At 36.5% G+C, this 22,950-nt stretch overlaps 1 protein-coding gene across 2 annotated transcripts; it reads right to left on the reverse strand.

Moving 5' to 3' along the window:
* Window positions 1–8,373: 8,373 nt before the first annotated feature.
* On the reverse strand, window positions 8,374–15,842 carry LOC129432443 (uncharacterized). 2 transcript variants are annotated; one of them, XR_012360135.1, is made up of 2 exons: window positions 8,592–15,842; window positions 8,374–8,469 (listed from the first exon to the last, which is right to left on the reverse strand). XR_012360135.1 is itself a non-coding variant. In XM_055190865.2 (2 exons), exon 2 carries the CDS (start codon window positions 14,863–14,865, stop codon window positions 9,433–9,435), a length of 5,433 nt encoding a protein of 1,810 aa, XP_055046840.2. In that variant the 5' UTR covers window positions 14,866–15,455; window positions 15,578–15,842; the 3' UTR covers window positions 8,377–9,432. The 2 variants fall into 2 exon arrangements, 1 of the variants encoding a protein (XP_055046840.2); XM_055190865.2 differs by having other exon boundaries at window positions 8,377–15,455; window positions 15,578–15,842.
* Between the last annotated feature and the right edge of the window lie 7,108 nt (window positions 15,843–22,950).

A 22,950-nucleotide genomic window follows, 5' to 3' on the forward strand; every position in this document is an offset into this window, starting at 1 on the left:
CGCCATTGGCGAGATAACTTGTCAATTAAGAGAAAACGCTTCCCTGCCAATGATGAGAATTTCCGGCTTTCCGCACTTCCGCATCTTACCTTCTCATATTTGAGAGGTGATAAAACAAAAACTGAAGAAGGTAGGATAAAACGTTTTTCTTTTCTTTTTTGAAAGCAGAGGGTCTGTTCTTTCATTTGATATATTGTTTGTTGTTTATATATTTAAAGAACATTTTCTGGAAGGTTTTTAACTTTTGTGAAAATCATGGAAAATGCTGGCGCTGGCTGGCAACTTTAAAAAAAAGCTGGCAGGGAAAGAGTTAAATAGGGAAAACATGAAAGGAATGAATGGGGCTAGGCTAAATGCTAACACATTCACAACGCGCTGTACAAAGATTAAGTGCATGCATTGAAAAAAGATAGGTATTAATTTATCTAAGTTGAGGTAAAAAACATAAAATATTGAAAAACGGTGATGTTTTCCTTTAACATCCACAAAGGCTTCCTCTTGCGCAAGACTTTCTTTTAGGGTGCCCATTCGTGCCAGTTCTGCCGGACACGTCCCGAACATGTTTTCGGGTTCGTTCTCCGTAAGTCGTGTTGCTCGACCCTATACGTCATCAAGGTTCTCACATTTCAGTTAAAATACATTAGAAAATTAAGATTTATTTCTTTTAAAACATACGATCATTGTAGTTTCATTCTTACCTTGAAATGTAACGGTTGCTTTTCTGAAATTAAACCCGAAATATTAAACCTTGATGATGCATGCGGTCGACCAACACGACTTCCGGAGAACGAACCCGAAAACATGTTCGGGACGTGTCCGGCGGAACTGGCACGAATGGCCACCCTACTTTCTTTGTAGTGGAAGAATGTACCACAAACTACACAATTAATCAAAAAACTAGTCGGTATTACAATAACGGGTGAAATAATTACATAAAAGCATCAATTACAGCTGCCCATTTCTTAGCAGTATTTTTGGGCAACAAATACAGTCTTGATTCAAAGATTTTAAGTTGACGTGTCCTTTAGCCATTCGTTTTGGATTTTTTACTAACAACATAACTTTCACAATTATTTGTAATTTACATTATATTATTTCAACTTTAATGTAAAGTCTGTTAATCGCCAACAATTATCCCAATTACAACATCAAGGTGACTAATCGACAATTGTGATTTTTGTAATAACCATGCACCCTACCACAAACTATAGTATAAGATAAAAAAAAGAAATGCTTCTTTTAAAGGTGCAGTGTGTAATTTTTAGAAGGATCTCTTGACAGAAATGCAAAATTATCAGGGGTGTGTAAAGATCTTTCATAATGAACCGTTATGTTTTTATTACCTTTGAATGAGACGCTTTATCTACATACACCGAGGGTCCCCTTACGTGGAAGTCACCATTTTGTGCCGCCATGTTTCTACAGAAGCCCTTAACGGACAAACTTTTTTTACTAAGTTGTCTCCATCCGGCGGTGACTACCGTAGCTTCTCAATGCGTTTCAAAAGCGAGGGGTGAGCAGTGGACTGAGCCGTTGGTTGCAATTCACAACCTTACCACTAGATGCCACTAAAATTTACACACTGCACCTTTAAGAAACTTGGACTTAAAATGCACTTTGAAGAACCAAAAATGGTTCTCCTTAGGCATCACTTCAAAGAACCCTTTCCGGACTTTTATACTTAAAGGTATTCACCCCAAAATGAAAATTGTGTCATCATTTACTCACTCTTAACGTTTATACATTTCTTTGTTCTGATAAACACAAAGGAAGATATTTTAAGAACTGTTTGAAACCAAATCGATAATATCTACCGTTGTGTTCATCAGAACAAAGAAATTTATTAAGGTTTGTAGCAACATAAGAGTGAGTAAATGATGACACAATTTTCATTTTTGGGTGAACTATCCTTTTAAGTGTGTATGTGTGCTAAACACTTGGGCTTCCATCTGCTTCAACCAATCTGTTATAACACAAAGGTAGATCCTTTGGACCCTTTTAAGAATTTAGCATATGTAGTTAGATCAAAAACATTTTAACCACTAGATGGAGCCAATGCCGAGTCAATCTTCCAGTCAGTAGACTCCTTCAACAATGCTTCAATGTAAATGTCAAAAATTCATTTAACATTATAATGTTATATTACAGCCTTTACAATAGTAATTTTTAATTAAATATAGATTTTTTTATATTTATCACCATTAATTCAGCACTACAATGAATCAATCCATACGATCGATGCATGCACACAGTCCTTTATGATTAATAACATATAAAACACATTTTATAATCATCCCACAATGCACTTTATTATAAAGCTTAAATTAAATAGCTTGTTGCTCATCACATTTAAAGCAGAATGTGATTCATGCAGAACAGAACGGAGCAGCACAGCACCTGCTACTTCATTATCCCAATAGGAGGTTATTGAAGGGTGTTAGTGCATTCAGTTAGTCTGATGATAACAGCTGAGAAACACGACGACCGATCGCATTCGACACCAAAGGCTCCAACCGATTAAGGCCTCCACGCTTCATTAACTTTACTGCACACACGCCCCCAAGCAATGAAGATTATCTGCTGGTGAAATGTGCACCCACATGAAAACAGCACGCACGCGCAAGTCCTGCATCGGATTACCAAAAAATGAGCTGATGTCTTATTATTTTAGCACTGAAACCATAAAGCATCAGCAGGTTTAGCAGACAGGAATCGTGACTCCACCAAGGTTCATAAAACACCTGAAACTCGTACCCCTACACAAACATAAAACACCTCCAAATGCTCAACATCAGCATGATGCGGGGTTGCCAAGCAACCATTTGGATTCTCTTCCCCGTTCTGAAAATGTCACTATTTTCAACACACATACAAGCTGGCAAAATCATTTACCATTGAAACCTTCTTCTTAAAACGCATCTTGCCAGCTTTGACTGCCTTCAAGCTATACGGATGAATTTCTTTATGATGAGATACAGAAATAAAGTCACTGTGCTGGGCTGTGTTTGGGCGGCTATAAATGTAAAGTTCTTGTTGGGTATAAAATGGTTAGAAAGAAATGTTTCATTTAGCAACCTTTGACTGAAAATCTTAATTGGTTCCTCCGTGGCATCGCTGTGATAAACCCAAAGTGTTTAAAACACTGTAAGAAAAATTGATGTCATGACCTAATCTGCAGTAAAGCACAAACATCACAGAGGTTTGAATGAAACACAATTTGGCAAAACTAGGACACTGCTGTTTTAATCAACACACACCTGCGTATTGTAAGCATACAAAGTCACCAAAATTGTATGTAACCAAAGAAGGGGGTCAAATATTCAATCTAGCAATGATGGCTCTTCACTTACCTCCACAGCACGACAAGATTACTCAATGCACTTCAGCTGCTCTCTGAATCATACAAAACATAACAATGTAGTTCACAGGAAACTCACTCACTTCAATTATTTATGCTGCTTACATGTACAGAAGTATTATATAAATAAGGGTTCATTTTCAGCTTTGTACTGTATGATAAATGTGATTATATAGGCACTGCATGTGTTCAACTACAGACCCCAAATAACAATAAACAAGACAGACAATGAATTAAAATGATGGAGCTGAAGGATCTTATAAAATAAAAAAATTAATTTAGCTGAGAAAAGACTTTTCATAATTATATCAAGAGAGAAATATTGGAGGTTGCTCCAAATAGACACTGATGTTTTTAACATCTGTCAAATTGGCAACTAGTTTATTTTATCCAATTATTTCTGTAGATAGCAAATTTGGTAGAAAAACAAAAGACTTTAATCAAATATATGCAATTTCAGGTGTGAGCCAGGACCACCATTTTTTTTTAGATGGAGATTTATACATCATTCCATTGATGTATGGTTTGTTAGGATAGCAAAATATTTGAAGATATTATTTGAAAATCTGAAATCTGAGGGTGCCTTTAAATGAATGAATCAATCTTTATTTATTCAATTCAATTTTATTCAACAACGCTTTTCACAATTGTTTAATTGTTCCAAAGCAACATGAATAAAAAGCACATTTAAAAACAGCCGAGGCTGACCAAAGTGCTGCACATTAGTAGAAAACACAAAGTTCTTGAAAACAAACTATGAAAACAAATCATAAAAACATTAAAGATAAACATAAAAAAACAGCATGAAGAAAATACAACAAAGTTATTGCAAAGAAAAAGTCCTTAGCAACACATACAGTGGGGCAAAAAAGTATTTAGTCAGCTACCAATTGTTCAAGTTCTCACACTTAAAAAGATGAGAGAGGCCTGTAATTTTTGTCAAAGGTACACGTCAACTATGAGAGACAAAAGGAGAAAAAAATCCAGAAAATCACATTGTCTGATTTTTTTAAGAATTTATTTGTAAATTATGGTGAAAAATAAGTATTTGGTCAATAACAAAAGTTTATGTCAATACTTTGTTACATACCCTTTGTTGGCAATGACAGAGATCAAACGTTTTCTGTAAGTCTCCACAAGGTTTTTACACACTGTTGCTGGTAGTTTGGCCCATTCCTCTATGCAGATCTCCTCTAGAGCAGTGATGTTTTAGGGCTGTCGCTGGGCAACTCAGATTTTCAACTCCCTCCAAAGATTTTCTATGGGGTTGAGATCTGGAGACTGGCTAGGCCACTCCAGGACCTTGAAATTATTCTTACGAAACCACTCCTTCTTTGCCCGGGCGGTATGTTTGGGATCACTGCCATACTGAAAGACCCAGCCACGTTTCATCTTCAATGCCCTTGCTGACGAAAGGAGGTTTTGAGTCAAAATCTCACGATACATGGACCCATTCATTCTTTCCTTAAGTCGGATCAGTCGTCCTGGTCCCTTTGCAGAAAAACAGACCCAAAGCATGAGGTTTCCACCCCCATGCTTCACAGTAGGTATGGTGTTCTTTGGATGCAACTCAGCATTCTTTCTCCTCCAAACACAAGAAGTTGAGTTTCTACCAAAAAGTTATGTTTTGGTTTCATCTGACCATATGACATTCTCCCACTCTTCTTCTGGATCATCCAAATGCTCTCTAGCACACTTCAGACGGGTCCGACCATGTATTGGCTTAAGCAGGTGGACACATCTGGCACTGCAGGAATTGAGTCCCTGGCTGCATAGTGTGTTACTGATAGTAGCCTTTGTTACTTTGGTCCCAGCTCTCTGCAGGTCATTCACTAGGTCCCCCCATGTGGTTCTGGGATTTTTGCTCACCATTCTGGTGATAATTTTTACCCTACGGGATGAGATCTTGCGTGGAGCCCCAGATCGAGGGAGATTATCAGTGTTCTTGTATGTCTTACATTTTCTAATAATTGCTCTCACAATTGATTTCTTCACACCAAGCTGCTTACCTATTGCAGATTCAGTCTTCCCAGCCTGGTGCAGATCTACAATTTTGTTTCTGGTGTCCTTTGACAGCTCTTTGGTCTTGGCCATAGTTGAGTTTGCATTCTGACTGTTTTAGGTTGTGGACAGGTGTCTTTTATACTGCTAACAAGTTCAAACAGGTGCCATTAATACAGGTAAGAAGTGGAGGACAGAGGATCCTCTTAAAGAAAAAGTTACAGGTCTGTGAGAGAAAGAAATCTTGCTTTTTTGTTATTGACCAAATACTTATTTTCCACCATAAATTGCAAATAAATTCTTAAAAAATCAGACAATGTGATTTTCCGGATTTTTTTCCTCATTTTGTCTCTCATAGTTGAGGTGTACCTGTGATGAAGATTGCAGGCCCCTCTCATCTTTTTAGGTGGGAGGACTTGCACAGTTGGTGGTTGACTAGATACTTTTTTGCCCCACTGTATTACTAATAATAAATAATTTGTTTTAAATATATATGGTAGGAAATTTAAAGAATATCTTCATGAAATGTGCTCTTTTAATATCTTAATGTGTTTTGGCATTTAAAAAAATGATAATTTGACCCACACAATGTATTGTTGGCTATTGCTACAAATAAACAAGTGTGACTTATGACTGGTTTTGTGCCCCATACAGGGTCACAATTTTAAAAACACTTTTGATTTCTGTCTTCACATTATACAAAAACGTTAGCCATTGTTGTTTTTTCCCCCAAAATCTTATAAGCTAAAATACTTTGAAGTAGGCTACTATTAAATCTTCCACTCCAAATACAACAACAAGGATTCTTTGATAATTTTTAAATGTATTTCATATATCTGAATTGTATTTTTTATATGGAAGGTATTTTTGGTCTTTTTTAAATTAATTAATTTTTTAATTAATTTTTTAAATAATTTTAATTTTGTCCCTATTATTGCTTGGGCATGAATAAAAAGCCTTTTAAAAATTTTATTTACAGATTCCTTTTCAAGTTTGCCTTTTTATTTTAATATTGGCTGTCTTGCCACAAGATTATATGGAAAATAAAATGTCAAATCATCAATTTAATTTTATTTTTCAATTTGGACAGAATGATGCTTCATCACGTTGAAAATAAAATAATTTAATTTAATGTTTTAATTTTTATTTTAGCATTTAATTTTCAAATTTAGTACATATTTTGCGATTAAATTTTTTATTTTATCATTTAATTAATTATTTAAAAAAGAACAAAAATACCTTCCATACCTTTCACACATACATTACATAAAATACACGGTTCATTCCCACTGCCAATGATTTTCCGGAATTTGTATGTTCACACAGATGCCATAAAGATCCCGTAAAGACACGTGACGTGCATAAAGTCCTGTGGCCTCATTTATAAAACTGTGCGTAGTATCCGTACTAAAAGTATACGTATGCAAAAAAGCCAAAAATGGCATATGTCAAAAAATATTAAGACTTATAAAACAAAGCAATGTTCCCTTTATAAGTCACACATCACCTGCAAGTGTGCATACATGAATCATCCTCAGATCCCACCATGCAAGCCCAAGCATATTCGGTTTTTTTATAAATCACAACCTTTGCGTGGGAACTGGTTTATAACTGAGACCGGTTTATAAATGAGACCCCTACACTTGGTATTTTTTTTCTCCACAGTGTCTGAAGTTTGCATATTATCTGTTATTTCTCTCTACAGAAACCATGCACGTGCATTTTTGTTTTATGATAAAAGAACGCGTGACGCGCCGTTCTAGTATGCTGGTGATTGGTGAATGATCTCAGTTTCAGGATTTGCAGACATTTTTCATTGTGAATGTTAATCTGCATTTAAAACCCTTGTTTTAAAGAGCTGAACGATATATCTTGTTGCAATGCACCGGGCTGGCATTTTTGTTTAATATAAGTTTATATGAGTGATGCACTATTTTTTTATGTTGCTAAATGTTGATATCTGCGTTTAATGTCAGTGAGGCCCTTACGACATTGTTTCTGTGTCTTCAAACAGAGGGTTTTCTGGGAATGTTATGGGAATTTTACTAGGTCTCTTTCCAGGAGCGATCCCAAAACATTTACGGGACGTGTTTGCATTCACCTTTCTGCCAATTTTACAGGTATTTTCTGAGACCGAAGTGCTGTGTGAATCAGGTTTTAGTGATAAATTCTTAAAAATAAAGGTGCTTAAAAGGATCTTCACAGCGATGCGATGCCATAGAAGAAGCTATTTTGGTTCCTCAAAGAACCATTGAATCAAAGAGGAACCTGAAGAACCTTGCACAGAAAGGTTCTTTAGATATTAAAGGTTATTTTTGAAAAAAATGGTAAAAAATAAAGAAGCACATTTATTGTGCATGTGTGTGAGTTCAGTTAAATGAGAATGCTTTAAAAGTTAAGTGCATTTAACGCAGCCTAAACTTACTGTAGTTCTTATTGCACAAATGATTGCAGTAAATGATGCTTTTAAAGAAGACTGTAAACATACACATACTGAAATAACAGCTCTGAACAGAAAGTGTAGATTAGGTTTAAGAAGTCATTTTGTGTTAACAGAAAGAAAACTCTCAGACGTTTGTGACTGTTGTGGCCATTTGTGCGTTCAAATAATAACTATGATTATACTGTCACAATCTGCAAACAGGTATTGGTTTTTACCACAGTAAATCATCTGCCTTCAAAACAAACACGTATGAGACACGCCTTTGCAATCTGGGGATGAAAGGAAATTGGATTTTGTTTAGATTAACCTGTATCACAACAAATTTAAATCTCATACTGTTGTTGTTTATTTGCAGTAAAACACAAAGATCATGGGTTTGATTTCCAGGGAACACACATATTAATAATAAATAAATGTAGCTATACAAATAGTTTTGCAGAACGAGGTTCAATAATAAACATTTAGTTTAAGGTGAATAGAAATGTCAGAGAGTAAAAGTTACTGCATTACCTCTCTGTGTCTATACATCTGCTAAAAATAACAATAGCATTGCTTACGATTGTTTATCCTTGTAGCATCCTGGTTAATAAAGTGGTCGACTCTTTTACTGATGATTCACAGCATTTTATTGTGGCCATTCAATAACACAAATGAACCACCGTAAGAGCTAGAAAATAAAGAAAAACATTTACTGAAAGACTAAACACACAACTAAGATTAAATCAAACAAACCAACAAAATAAACAAACAAACTTACACATACAGCAAAAGTGTGATTTGGACAATTACCTTGTTCCCCCTTAAACCAGGATCTAAACTTAAGATTCACAGGATCCATAAACCTTGCCTTGGTTACCGTGCTTCACATTGCATTAGTGTTTGTCTGTCACCATAGCAGGTGTACACCATTAAATCCATTACACCAAGCAGAGGCGCTACCAAAATAAAAGTCCTCATACACACCCAAAATTATTGAACAATTAAATCATATAAATGTAAATAAACAAAATAATGTCTTAAAATACACACATAAATATGATGCATATGGTTCTTTACACTCCCACCAAATCTTACCATGTACTTAAACATGAATGATTTCTAGATTTGAACATTTTAATTCACATTCAACATGGAAAGAAAAAGACATTTTATCTCAAACACCTTTTTTTTTAACTACCCTTCTTTTCAAACACACTTTCCATCAACAAAACTAGCTTTTGTATGGGCCTTTCGATTATTGATGCTTTATCAACACGTTTGCCTTTTATATCAAGTTTAGAGGTGCCTACAAGTATTTTGGCCTTTCGAACAAGTCCATCAGAGCTAGTAGTAGTTTCTTCCACTCTACCCAATTTCCACAGATTCCTTGGCAACTCATCATCCTTTAATAAAACAATGTCACCAATTTGCACATTCCTTTTAGGAACGAACCATTTTTGTCGGGCAGCTAGATTTGCAAGGTATTCCTTGCGCCAGCGACTCCAAAACTGCTCTGATAAATACTGAACTTGTCGCCACCTTTTTCGGGCATAAACATCCTCTTTAAACTCTCCTGGTGGAGGCAAAGCAGTAGTTGATTTCAGTGTGAGTAAATGGTTAGGAGTAATTGGTCCCAAACTCTTAGGGTCAGTTAGACATCAACAGTGAGCGGTCTGCTATTCACAATCGCCATTGCTTCATAAAGAAATGTTCGCAAAGAAGCATCATCCAATTTCACTGGGTGAGTTGAAAGTATAGAATTCAAAACAGACCTCACCGTTCTGATCTGACGTTCCCACACTCCACCAGCATGACTAGCATGTGGCGCATTCATCACGAAATCACACTGTTTTTCCGACAAGAATGCAGTTACTCTTTCTGTATCAACTTCTTCAAGTGCCTTTTTGAATTCATTTTTTGCGCCCACAAAATTTGTTCCTTGATCAGATCTAATTTGTTGTACAGTGCCTCTGATAGCAATGAAACAGCGTAAAGCATTGATGAAAGAGTCCGTTGTCATGTCTGTGAGCATCTCAATGTGCACAGCACGAGAACACAAACAGGTTAAGAGTAGGCCATATCTCTTACACTCACTTCTTCCCCGTTTAACAAGAAATGGTCCAAAACAATCCAGGCCGGTGTAGGTGAATGGAGGCGATGGATTCACTCTTTCTGATGGCAGATCAGCCATTTTCTGAATTTCAGTAGGTCTCCTAAATTTTCTACATGCAACACATCTTCTAATATAGGAAGCAACAGTTCTACCTATTCCTGGAATCCAGTATCCATGAGACCTAATCTCATTAACGGTGAATCCTTTCCCTTGATGCTTTACCTTTTCATGACAATGTGCAATAATCATTTTAGTGACAAAGTGATTCCTTGGAATAATGGCAGGATGTTTTAAGGAGTCTGGATAATCTGAATGACGTAGCCTCCCTCCCACCTTGAGCACCCCATTTTCATCTATGAATGAGTCAAGAGGATACAATTCAGAGTGAGATAAAACACTTAGACTCTTTTTCAATCTCTTCAATTCATCTCTATAGACACAACCTTGCAAACATTTAATGATGTGCAATTCAGCTTTTTGCCGTTCAACAACAGTACTCAGATGATTTGATCTGTCTTTGCTGATTCGTCTCATAAGTCGAGCAACAGCTCTAATTGCCTGCGACCATGAAGAAAACTTAGACAAGCGATCAATCCAGCTCACTTTGTCAGCACCTTCGGTTTTTAGAACTGTGGCAGCTTTCACTTCTGGATCGTCCAAAGAAAGTGTAGAAGTTGTTTCTGTTGGCCTTGGCAAGTCTCTCTCCCACAAGAACTTAGGGCCAGAAAACCAGTTTGACAACTGCAAATCTTGAACATTGAGGCCTCTGGAGGCATGGTCAGCAGGATTTTCTTTAGAGGGAACATACCTCCATTGCTGTGGGGTTGTACGAAGCTGTATTCTTTGTACACGATTTGCTACGAATGTATGAAACCTGCGCGCTTCATTCCTTATATACCCCATTACCACTTTTGAATCTGTCCAGAATGATTCTTCAAGACCAGCATAGTCTAGTTCTCCTTTAAGCACATTGCTTACTTCAACAGAAGTGACAGCAGCAGTTAATTCAAGTCTTGGAATTGTTACGACCTTTAGAGGTGAAATTCTTGACTTTGCCATCACTAAAGCACAGTGGATATTACCATTCTCATTACGAAGTCTCAAGTAGGAGCACTGACCATAGCCTTGAGTGCTGGCATCGGAGAAATGATGCAATTCAGCCATGACGATTTTTCCAAAGTTGGTAGGTGCATAGGTTCTTGGTATGTTAATTTCTTGCAGCTCAGAAAGATTTTGCTTCCATTGCTCCCACTGTAACTGAAGTTCCGTTGACAAGGAATCATCCCATCCAGTACCACGCTTGCATACCTCTTGCAGAATTCTCTTGCCATTCAGCAGAACAGGTGCTACAAATCCTAACGGATCATACACTGAAGCAACTGTAGATAATATTCCACGACGAGTCGCAGGTTGTTGTTGCAACTTGATTTTGAACTGGAAGCAATCTAAATCCCTCTGCCACTGTATTCCAAGGGCTCTTTCCACTGGTGAATCAAATGCAAAGTCTTTAACATCAGATGCAAGTTCAGAGGCAGGAATACTATTCAAAACAGCCTTATCATTTGACATGAATTTATGCAGACGTAAACCACCCGTTGCACAAAGTTTTCTTGCTTCATCAGCACCTTTAATCGCAGTCTCAGTGTCTTCCAAACTAGTTACTCCGTCATCCACATAGAAATTCCTCAATACAAATTCTGAACCCAAAGGATATAAATGGCTGTTCTTGTTTGCAATATACTTTAGGCCAAAGTTTGCACACCCTGATGAGGATGTGGCACCAAAAATGTGAACTTTCATTCGAAACTCAAGAGGCTTTTGATCGCACTCTCCATTCTTCCACCAAAGGAAGCGCATATAATCTCTGTCAGATTCACTCACATGAAATTGGTGATACATTTTTTCTACATCACACATGAGAGCAACAGGATGTTGACGAAATCTGATTAGAATGCCAGTCAAATTATTTATCATGTCAGGACCTTGCAGCAAATGCTCATTCAATGAACAACCGTTATATGTTGCTGAACAATCAAACACTACCCTTAACTTGTTTGGCTTTTTGGGGTGGAAAACACCGTGATGAGGCAAATACCATGTTTCTCCTTCTTTGCCGCAATCGCTTACTTCTTCTGCATCACCTCTTTGAATGATCTCACTCATAAATTCCTTATACCGTTCCTTGTACATTTCATCCTTAGACATCTTCCTTTTAAGATGGTCAAGCCTGGCCGTAGCTAGCTGCTTATTGCTAGGTAGAATAGGTCTTTCCTTAAAGGGTAATGGCATCTCATAATGTCCATACTTGTTTTGACAGATACTTTCCTTCAATATTTTGAGAAAAAGAATGTCATCTTGTGATACCTTCATTTTTTCTTCATTAATGTCCTTGAAGTCGGATTCGAGAACACGAATCACATCTGTTGGAGTGACATGAGGAAGTTCCTTAACTAAAAGACGGTGACATAGACTATTCTCTTTGGGCAAATCAAAACGTGGAGATGAACACCCCACAATACTCCATCCCAGATCAGTTCGCACTGCAAAGGGTTCATCATCTTTTCCAACAATCACCTCTCGAGGAGCCATAGATCTGGGACAATTGTAACCTATCAACAGACCGATTTCACAATCTTTTAATGGTGGTACCTTGTCTGCAATACTGGACAGATGATTCCATTTCTTTGCAATTTCACAGGTGGGGATATGATCCCGATTTACAGGTATGTAATCTCTGGTATAAGTAGGAGGAAGGTCAATGAAAATATCTGACTCATATGCTCGTACTTGCAAGCCTGATACTCTTTCACTTTGCACAATTGAATCTATACCAAGCATGGTAGTTAGTCTCAATTTTACTGGACTTGATTGTGCTTGAAGAGCATTACTTACTTCTTGATCAACAAATGTAGTATCACTTTGAGAATCCAGCAACGCATACACAAGTCTTTCACAGTTAGGATTCTGCTTTGTTGATATCCATACAGGCAAAATCATTGAGGTATTTGTAGTCTGCCCTTCTCCAATTACACTTAAAGTTACTGCATTCGTACTGCCACTAAAAACACCTTGAGAAGAATCTGTTGAGGGAACTGACTTCACTCTTCTTATGAAGTTATTGTCATGCAAACAGGTAGGATGTTTTCTTTTACAGTTATCACATACAAGACGATATCGACACTCACTTGCAATATGTCCTGATTTTAGGCATCCATAACAAAGTTTCTGCTCTTGGACAAATTTCCGCCGTTCTTCCAGTGATTTACTACGGAATTCAAAACAATCATTAAGCTGATGATTACTTTGTTCACATAACAGACAAGGATTTTTGATTACTGGCCTTACTGATTTCATTTGAGTGTTGAAAACTTGAACCTTGTTTCTTTTGATGTCCTTCGGAGTGAATTTGTCAATAAAGGGTCCTAAAGCATGAAAAGCCTGAAAAGAGGTTACTGGATTGCAAGCAATATCTGCTTCTGCTGACACGAAAGCAGAAAATTCCTTAAAACTTGGAAATTCTTGATTTTGACTGAGGGCTTGTGTGACTTGTCGGTTCCATCGACTGGCTGCCCAGTCAGGCAATTTCTGAACAAGTTTTTGATTCTCTTGGTAATCATTTAAAATCTGAAGGCCATTAACATGAGGCATAGCATTTTCACATGCACTGAGGAAGTCGGAAAAGTTTCGAAGACCTGTTGCATCCTTTACCTGAATTTTAGGCCAGTTAGCCAATTTCTCTCTGAAAGCCTTTTGAATGGTAAATGGTTGACCATAACGACAATTCAATTTATCCCAGGCAGCAGAATAAGCATCATCATCAGTTCTAAAGAATATACCCTCCAAAGCCTTACTGACAGAGTCGCTCACGTACTTCTTGAGATAGAACAACTTTTCAGCAGACGAGATGCATTTTCTTTCAATAAGAACAGTAAATGATGATTTCCATTCAATAAAGCGAATAGGATCTCCTGTGAAAACTGAAGGCTCAGGCACTGGTAATCGGCTCATAGCTAGACTGTCTTGAAGGATTGAAGCGGAGACAGGCATTTGTGACACTGATTGAGACGTCATAACATTTAAATCTGCTTGAGCCACATTCTGAGACATAGGCCTACCTTGCATCCTTTTAATGTTTACTTGAGGGGTATCACACTTTTTTCTGATCTGGCTACAATCTGAAGATGATTTCAAAGTTTCCTCAATCTCATTATCATAGACTTCTACTTTGGCTTGTGCTGCTTTTAAATCTTTTTGTGCTTGTATTCGCTGCAACCCCTTTAACTCAGCATCAACTGCCCTTTTATGCTGTTCTTCCAGCAGCTGTATCCTTTCTTTACAGTTTTCTTCTTCCAATAAAGACTCATAAGCAACTTGCTTAGCCGCTAAATCAGCAGCAGCCTCTACTCGTTTTGCTGCTAAACTTGAAACAACAGAGCTTTGACTGGAATGCTTACTAGATCCTTGACTAATACGTGAAACGGTTGAACCAAAAATTGAGCGTGCATATTGATGACTTAGCAAAGTTTGAAGACGCTCCCTTTCTCTTCCAGCATCAAAATCTCCATCTATCCCTGAAATCCTTTCATGAATGATTTTAATAACATCAGCTGTAACTGCTTCGCATGCATCAATTTTTCGACGCATTTCGGTAGTAGGTGATACACGCTGCCTAATCTCATCATAAACATTCAGAACTTTTGTTTTTGCTGCCTCCAAATCATCAATTAACATAGCTAACTGAGTCATTGTAATGTCAGTTTTAAGCCGTTCGCGAGCTCTACGGGCTTCAATTTTCCACTTATCATACAAGAGAGTAATCTTTTTCTCCTTTTTCTGCAATTCTTCCCTTTGGTAGTATAACATTTTTTCTGTGGGTATAGGATTGCGTTTTGAACGACGTAAACCTTCACTTTGAGTTTCAAGATGATCATCATTTTGCTCGTTTAAATCACCTGTGTCTGACTTAGACATTTACCCTTTGCATAAACCTCTCAGGATAATAAAGAATAAATAATATAACAATATTCACATCTAATATGCAGCAAGTCAATGTGATAAATAAGACAGAATGTAAATTAAACACCTCTCTCATTCATTGAAATATCAACTCTTAATTGTGAAATTGATCAATACTCAGTCCATTGATAAAGAAAGTGTCCATCACAAGCACAAGTCCTTTCAGAATTAATCTGGTTAACACAGTTCAAACGTACTCACTGCGATCCACTCAAATAAGATTGACACTTTCCTTTTTCTTCATTCAATCCATCCGAGCCGTTTGGTTTACGCACATTGAGCTAAACTGTTTCAAACTCTAATCAGTCCTCAGTCCGAGATGTGCACAGTTTCAACGCGCACAATATCAAAGTCAGAGAAATGATACACCTTGATGACCCACAAAGAATCCTGTAAAGCCGTCCACCAGATCGACGAAGGTCACCAGATCGACGAGGCAAGCTCTTACTGTAGCATCCTGGTTAATAAAGTGGTCGACTCTTTTACTGATGATTCACAGCATTTTATTGTGGCCATTCAATAACACAAATGAACCACCGTAAGAGCTAGAAAATAAAGAAAAACATTTACTGAAAGACTAAACACACAACTAAGATTAAATCAAACAAACCAACAAAATAAACAAACAAACTTACACATACAGCAAAAGTGTGATTTGGACAATTACCTTGTTCCCCCTTAAACCAGGATCTAAACTTAAGATTCACAGGATCCATAAACCTTGCCTTGGTTACCGTGCTTCACATTGCATTAGTGTTTGTCTGTCACCATAGCAGGTGTACACCATTAAATCCATTACACCAAGCAGAGGCGCTACCAAAATAAAAGTCCTCATACACACCCAAAATTATTGAACAATTAAATCATATAAATGTAAATAAACAAAATAATGTCTTAAAATACACACATAAATATGATGCATATGGTTCTTTACAATCCTCTTAAATTTTGCTGCAGTACTCAAACAGATTTCATTGTTGAACACCTGCAAAGGTAACGGTATCAGTAACAGCCTTTTTGTTTCCTTGTGTTCAGGTTTCTTTCTGTTTCTAGTATTAGGCCTTTATGCTGAGAAGTGTGAGACATCAATGCCCCAAACTTAAGATCCAATTGGTTTAATTCAATTCAATAACTTTAATGCAGGTCTATAGTTTTAGCTCCTTATATCCAGATCTAATCTAGGGCTGCACAATTAATCGAAAACTAATCAGGATTACAATTACGAGTGAAACAATTAAATAATCGGCAAACGCCTCAATTACGGCTGCCCATTTCTGCTCATTCCTGTGTGTTTCGCCAGTCTGTTTGGGCACCGAATCAGAGATTTTAAAATTGATAAGTTCACGTGTCCTTTAGCCATTAATTTAGGATTTTTTTACTAAAAACATAACTCCCATAATTATTTGTTATTTTCATTATATTATTCAGTTTTGGATGTTTGAATTCATCATGCAGCGGCTTTATAGATAGCTATAAAACATTATAAAATGTTTTATAATGAAGAGTGTAAAGTCAGTGTAAAGTGTATTAATCGGCAATATCAAGGTGAATAATCAACAATTAGGATTTTTGCCATAACCCTGCAGCCCGTGTGCCAAAATATAAAAATAATAGGACTGCAAGATATATTGAAATGATCAAAATTTGCAAATGTGCATACTGCAATATGCATATGTCAATGGTTTGCAATAACGGTAACACTTTACTTGAAGGGGTGTTCGTGAGGCTGACATGATATCTTCATAATCATGACATTACACGTAAACGTGAAGGAGATTTTATGCACATTTATAATAACTGTCATTAAGCGTCATTCAATTATGTCATTGTTTGGGATGTCTTTATGTCATGTCATTACTAAGACAAAATAACTGACCACTTTTTACCCAATGATGCTACTATCCAGTCTCGCAAAATTACGTACCTATAGTACGTAAAATATTTTCTACATTTTAAACCGTTGTCGCCTGGCGTTAGGGTTAGAGTTGGGTTTGGGTAAGGACAATGGTAAGAAAATAGGACAAAACACTTTAGTAACCAATCCGTGACAATGATACATAAACGGAAATTTGTGATACAATCACAAAAAAGCGGAAATTCGTGACAGTATCACGAAAAATAATCAGAAATTGACGTGACTAAAGGTACGTAAATTGAATACATTACATATAGTTTTATAACAGCGTCATGAATATTCTTCTTGACCTCAACTAAAGTGATACAAATATAACTTGTCATTAAAATGTCATTAAGTGTTAATAATGACATAAATAATAGTTTAAATGTTAACCCATAAAGCTAGGTAGTTTCTTAAGTTTGATAATTATTCTGCTATGTCATGTTAATACCAGATTTATGACAAGTTATGATGTATTGGTTTATGTCAAGTTGGCATAACAAAGACATTTCAAACAATGTCATCTTTGCATTAAAAATGACATAATTGAACAAATGACACTTATAAATGTGCATAAAATCTTCATGTTCATAGCATGAGTCATGTCATGATTATGAAGCTGTCATGTCAGTCTTATGAACACCCCTTCAAGTAAAGTGTTACCGCAAAAACTTTATGACCAGTAAAACATAGAGAATGATGCTTTTCTTTCCCAGAAAGAATGTGAAGCATGTATAATATTCAGTTATATATGTACCTTTTCTAGGGCTTACAAAGAATGGTGTGAAAAGGGAAAAACATCCAGTATGTGGCAGTCCTGTGAGCGAAAATGTCTTGTTGATGCTAGAGGTCAGAAGAGAATGAACCGATTGATTCAAACTGATAGAAGAGCAACTTTGACTGAAATAACCACTCGTTACAACCGAGGTATGCAGCAAAGCATTTGTGAAGCCACAACACACACAACCTTGAGGCAGATGTGCAACAACAGCAGAAGACCCCATCGGGTACCACTCATCTCCACTACAAATAGGAAAAAAGGCTACAATTTGCATGAATTGGACAGTTAAAGACTGGAAAAATGTTGCCTGGTCTGATGAGTCTCGGTGGTGTTGTAATGGTGTGGGGGATGTTTTCTTGGCACACTTTAAGGCCCCTTAGTGCCAATTGGGCATCATTTAAATGCCACGGCCTACCTGAGCATTGTTTCTGACCATGTCCATCCCTTTATGACCACCATGTACTCATCCTCTGATGGCTACTTCCAGCAGGATAATGCAGCATGTTACAAAGCTCGAATAATTTCAAATTGGTTTCTTGAACATGACAACGAGTTCACTGTGGCTTCGTGCCCTGGATGTGCATCCCACAAATCTCCATCAACTGCAAGATACTATCCTATCAATATGAGCCAACATTTCTAATGAATGCTTTCAGCACCTTGTTGAATCAATGCCACGTAGAATTAAGGCAGTTCTGAAGGCGAATACGAAGACGATATAGGTGTCTTTATCATACACAGAACCGCCAATATCGCTTAGCCCTTTACACTATACAAATAAACTGAACTAAACAAACTGAATTAAAGACACGCGGTGAAATCACAGTATGTGAGATAAGCTAATGTGTACATTGATGTATCCATCTATTTTTTCCAGAAAGCACAACATACGTTATGTAGAAGTCCTGTAATTATCACATCTGTTCTCTAATCTCTATCCATCTTTCCCTATCATTCGAATGCAGTGAGGAAGAAACAGGTTTTTTTTCAATACCTCTACTGAGCTTTAATGGTCTGAAATGATGAAGGTTCATCTCATGCTGTTCAACACCTTCTGCGCAATAACACTAAAAAGTCATTACGTGAAAAATTGTTCAGCACACAATCCATCATCGGCCCTCAACGTATAGAGACAAATCTATACGGTGAGATACAGAGGAGATCACAGCGTAGAGCTTTCTGATCTATCATTAAACTGACTGAGAAGATCAGACGTGAACCGAAAAGCTTAAAGGAAATGGACGGAGCTGTAATGGAGACAGAAAGAGAGAGTTTGAGTCAATACCCAGTGAATCTGTTTGTCCATCATGCGTGAAAGAGACAAGAGCAAATGAAACCGAATAAACTGTGTGAAGACTCTTTATTATACCAATAATAATCTTAGTACTGATTAATTGTGACATTTCACATCATCATCCGTCTCACACACATCACACGTAATCAACACTCGACTGATTGTAAATATCTCTGATGTGTCAATCACACACACAGATAATGAATTTGTTTGTATGCGTGCGTGCGAGCGCAGGTGTTCAGCGTAGATCACAAAAGTTTAAACGACTGTGATGCTGCTATTCTGTTTGCAGAGATGAAAACAAAAAGCCTGTTAAAGTTAATGTTATGTAAAATGACCAGGAACAAAACTACAGTATGAGTCGAGCTAAAATCTGCAAGCACTTTTAGAAAATTGCTCCATTTTAATGGACAACCATCTCAAATCACTTCAGAGTACATCAGTAATGCACCGTCCCAAATAATCATTTACACCGCATGAAACCACAAACTCATCTGCCTTTATATCCAGATAAAGTCAATCACACAGCCTCGATTTTATGTATGAAGTTGCTTGATAAGGAAAAAGCTTTGAACAAACTTCTTAACAGTAAGATCAAATAATCTGAAAGATATTTAAAGGAGACATTTCACGAGACTTTTTTAAGATGTAAACTAAATCTTTTGTGTCCCCAGTACATATGTGAAGCTTTAGATCAAAATACAATATAGATAATTTAATATAGCATGTTAAAATGGCCACTTTCCATAGGTGTGAGCAAAAATGTGCCGTTTTTGGGTATGTCCTTTTAAATGCAAATGAGCTGATGAAATGCAAACACTGATCACCATAATGTTGGTTTGTTAAAAATGAAACACAATTGTGTTGTCAATTTTCTTTTTTACTCCGCACTAAATGGCAGTGCCATGGTTGGATTGTGCAGATTAAGGACAGTATTATCCCCTTCTGACATCACAAGGGGTGCCAAATTTCAATAAGCTATTTTTCACATGCTTGCAGAGAATGGTTTACCAAAACTAAGTTACTGGGTTGATCTTTTTCACATTTTCTAGGTTGATACAAGAGCTGGGAACACAATTGTAGCACTTAAACATGGACAAAGTCAGATTTTTATTATATGTCCCCTTTAAAGGTCTAATGTGTTTATTTATTGGAATCTAGTGGTGAGATTGCAAATTGCAACCACCCTCAATTTCGAAACGCATTGACAAGCTGCCAGAGGACAAACACGTCATCGCCTGAGACAACGTACCCTGTAAAAAATAAATAATTTCAATGCCCTAACGGTTCATATTGTTTATAAAATGTAAAGATTACAATTATGGGTATTCCTCAAAACATTCTGAACTTACAATTTTAAGTTCAGTGAAAGCTTGAAAGATTGTGTGTATGGATTTTGCATGTCAAAAAGTTAAATGAACTGAGTCTTTTGGTCTATGGGTTTAAAATGCCAAAATAACAAAATGATGAATGAACTCAGATGAAAAAATCCTCTCATCTATTGCATTTAGTAAAATGTACATATAAGAACCAGATACAATAAAACAATCCCAGAGTAGTGCAACCCTTAAGTACGAAATACATTTAAACTGAGCATGCTCATGATCCAGTGCTCGCTATTTTATTAACAAACTTAAGAGCTTTCAGTTCTCTCAGCTTGAAATATTAAGTTGGCTAATGGCCATACCAACTGTTTTAAAATTTCACTTTATTTTTTGAATTCTCTCAACTTGTCCTAAACAGTTCAGTGAAATTGAAAAACAAAGTTACTTCAAGAAAACGCATGTTGGTCTTTATACACCACTGATGATATAGTTATGTAGATTAAATATTGTCAAGAGATCTTTCTGATACACATAAGTGAGCTTTAGCAATAGCCGTCATTTAATCATCTATAGGTTAACTTTAGTCCAGCCAGGAGTAACCCACTTCTAGCCAATATAAACTTGAATTTGGTTATGTGGCATTTTTTTCTATCATTTAAACACAAAATGGTTGATAGGTAACCATGCAAATATTTTGGAGTGACTACAATGTTTATTTATTTTAATTGATTCCAAAACTGATTTAAAGCTGGCAAATCATTTTGGGCATGCACATTTTAAATGCACAAACATGCAAAAGTCATTTAAAATATCTAAATAAAAACATACCATGATGAGCCTTTTTATTATACAGATAAAACTGTACATGCAAACCCAAACTCTAACATTATAGAAAAAAATATACTTGCTAAAAAAATTCACAATCATTTTTCAAATTGAGGACGTCCTTGATGTTTATAGATGTTGCCAAAGATTCAAATCTTTCAGAAACACGCTCGCACACCTAAAGGCCATTTTAAATAAAGCCTTGAGTTTTTACGCTTCAAATACACTACAGACAGCAGAAGCTTTCAACAGTTTTATAAAGGCTGACTGATGAAGTTGTTTCTTTTGTGAGTCTAGACAACTAAAGTAGCAATTAAACCGCCAGCTTTCAGAAAGATTGTAGAACAAACGGCTCATTTTAATCACAGAAAAGCTTCTGAGAAAGTGACAGGAGATAAAAGAGAGAAAAATCATCCATTTGTCTTCTTACTCATTCGCACAAAAGTCAAGTTTTTTTTCGATTTTGTATTTTTTACGAGAGCGGCAGGGAAACGTGATCATTTACTCGACTCATATCAGCTGCTAAAACTATCCTACGTTTGTAGTCAAATGAGAACTTGTTCTGAATATTATTTTTAAAACATTACATTTAGGCATTTTATTCATGGAAAAGATACATTTTTAATTTATTTTCTCTGTTTAGAGAGATGTGGTTGACCGGACTAGTATTAGTACTACTCTGCATCGCACAAAACTTGTGTTTGAATCATGGTTTAGTCAGTAGTTAATCCTTTAAATATGAAAACATTACAATCTATGAGTCAGAAGTGGGCGGGATTATGATAATGACCGTCGTGTCCACATCAACATGCTAAGGAAGTGAACTGTTGCCTACAATCTGTGTGTTTGTTATGGTCCAAGAAAAGAGGTTTACGTTGGAGACGATAACTTGCTTCATTGTTTCTTTGGGGTTTGTACCTTTTTCATAACGTTAAAGCTCCACTGTGTAGTTTTTTGAGTTAATTTCATGAAATTATGAATCAGAAAATATTTGCTCTTTAAAAACTTTTTAGAAGTGATATTTGTAAAGTGATTGATTTTCTGTAACAGAATGAATAAAGGAATACTGTAGTTGACAAATCCTATCTTGCTTTGTTTTAGTAAATGTCAAGTATTATAAAGCAACACAAACACAAGCAGAAAACATGCAGCTGGTTAATGTGAGTCACACTTTAAACTGAAAGCAGCCTTATTTGAATTTTCAATTGAATAGCCACTTTAATTTACAATAGCAGCTAAATGCCACAAACTGGGACTTGTGTTGCCCACGTGAACACCACAGCTCAGTAGGTCAGAGGATGTGTACTACTAAACACCAGATGAACTTTGCCATTATAATACTTCTGTATGTTTGATTTTTGTACATGGACCACAAGCTAAAGTCTCATTCAACAACATAAATACAAAGTCATGTCATTTACAGATTTTATAATGTTAACAAAATCCATCGTGTCAAGCAGGGATGCTCACATGTCGACAAAACATGACAACCAATGTTAAAGTTGTCAATTTAAGACAAGCAATGTTAATCTTATGAGCTGTTTAAGTCTATCTGATCACAAGTGGATGACAGTAAATACAGGTGTAAAACAGGGTGTACAATGTTTAAAGTTTGTCCATGTGATGTAATGTGATGTACTGAACACAATGTTTTTACATCGGCCCTGATTTTAGCATGAATCCACAGTGTACAGTGCACTCTTTAGACTATAACTTAATAAACTCTCTTATTTTGGTTTCCTTTTAAAAGCGTGTGAAAGTTGCGTGTGTTCATGGCAACCTGCGTGATCTCACAAAGTTCCGTGAGATAGACACAGAATTTTTTGCTCATTTTTCCGTGGCATTCTCACGGATCTCCGCATTTTTCCGTGGCCCTGCTACGGACTGTGTTTTTCCGTGGCATTCTCACGGATTGGTT

This window comes from Misgurnus anguillicaudatus, chromosome 21 (assembly GCF_027580225.2).
Source record: "Misgurnus anguillicaudatus chromosome 21, ASM2758022v2, whole genome shotgun sequence".
NCBI lineage: Eukaryota > Metazoa > Chordata > Actinopteri > Cypriniformes > Cobitidae > Misgurnus > Misgurnus anguillicaudatus.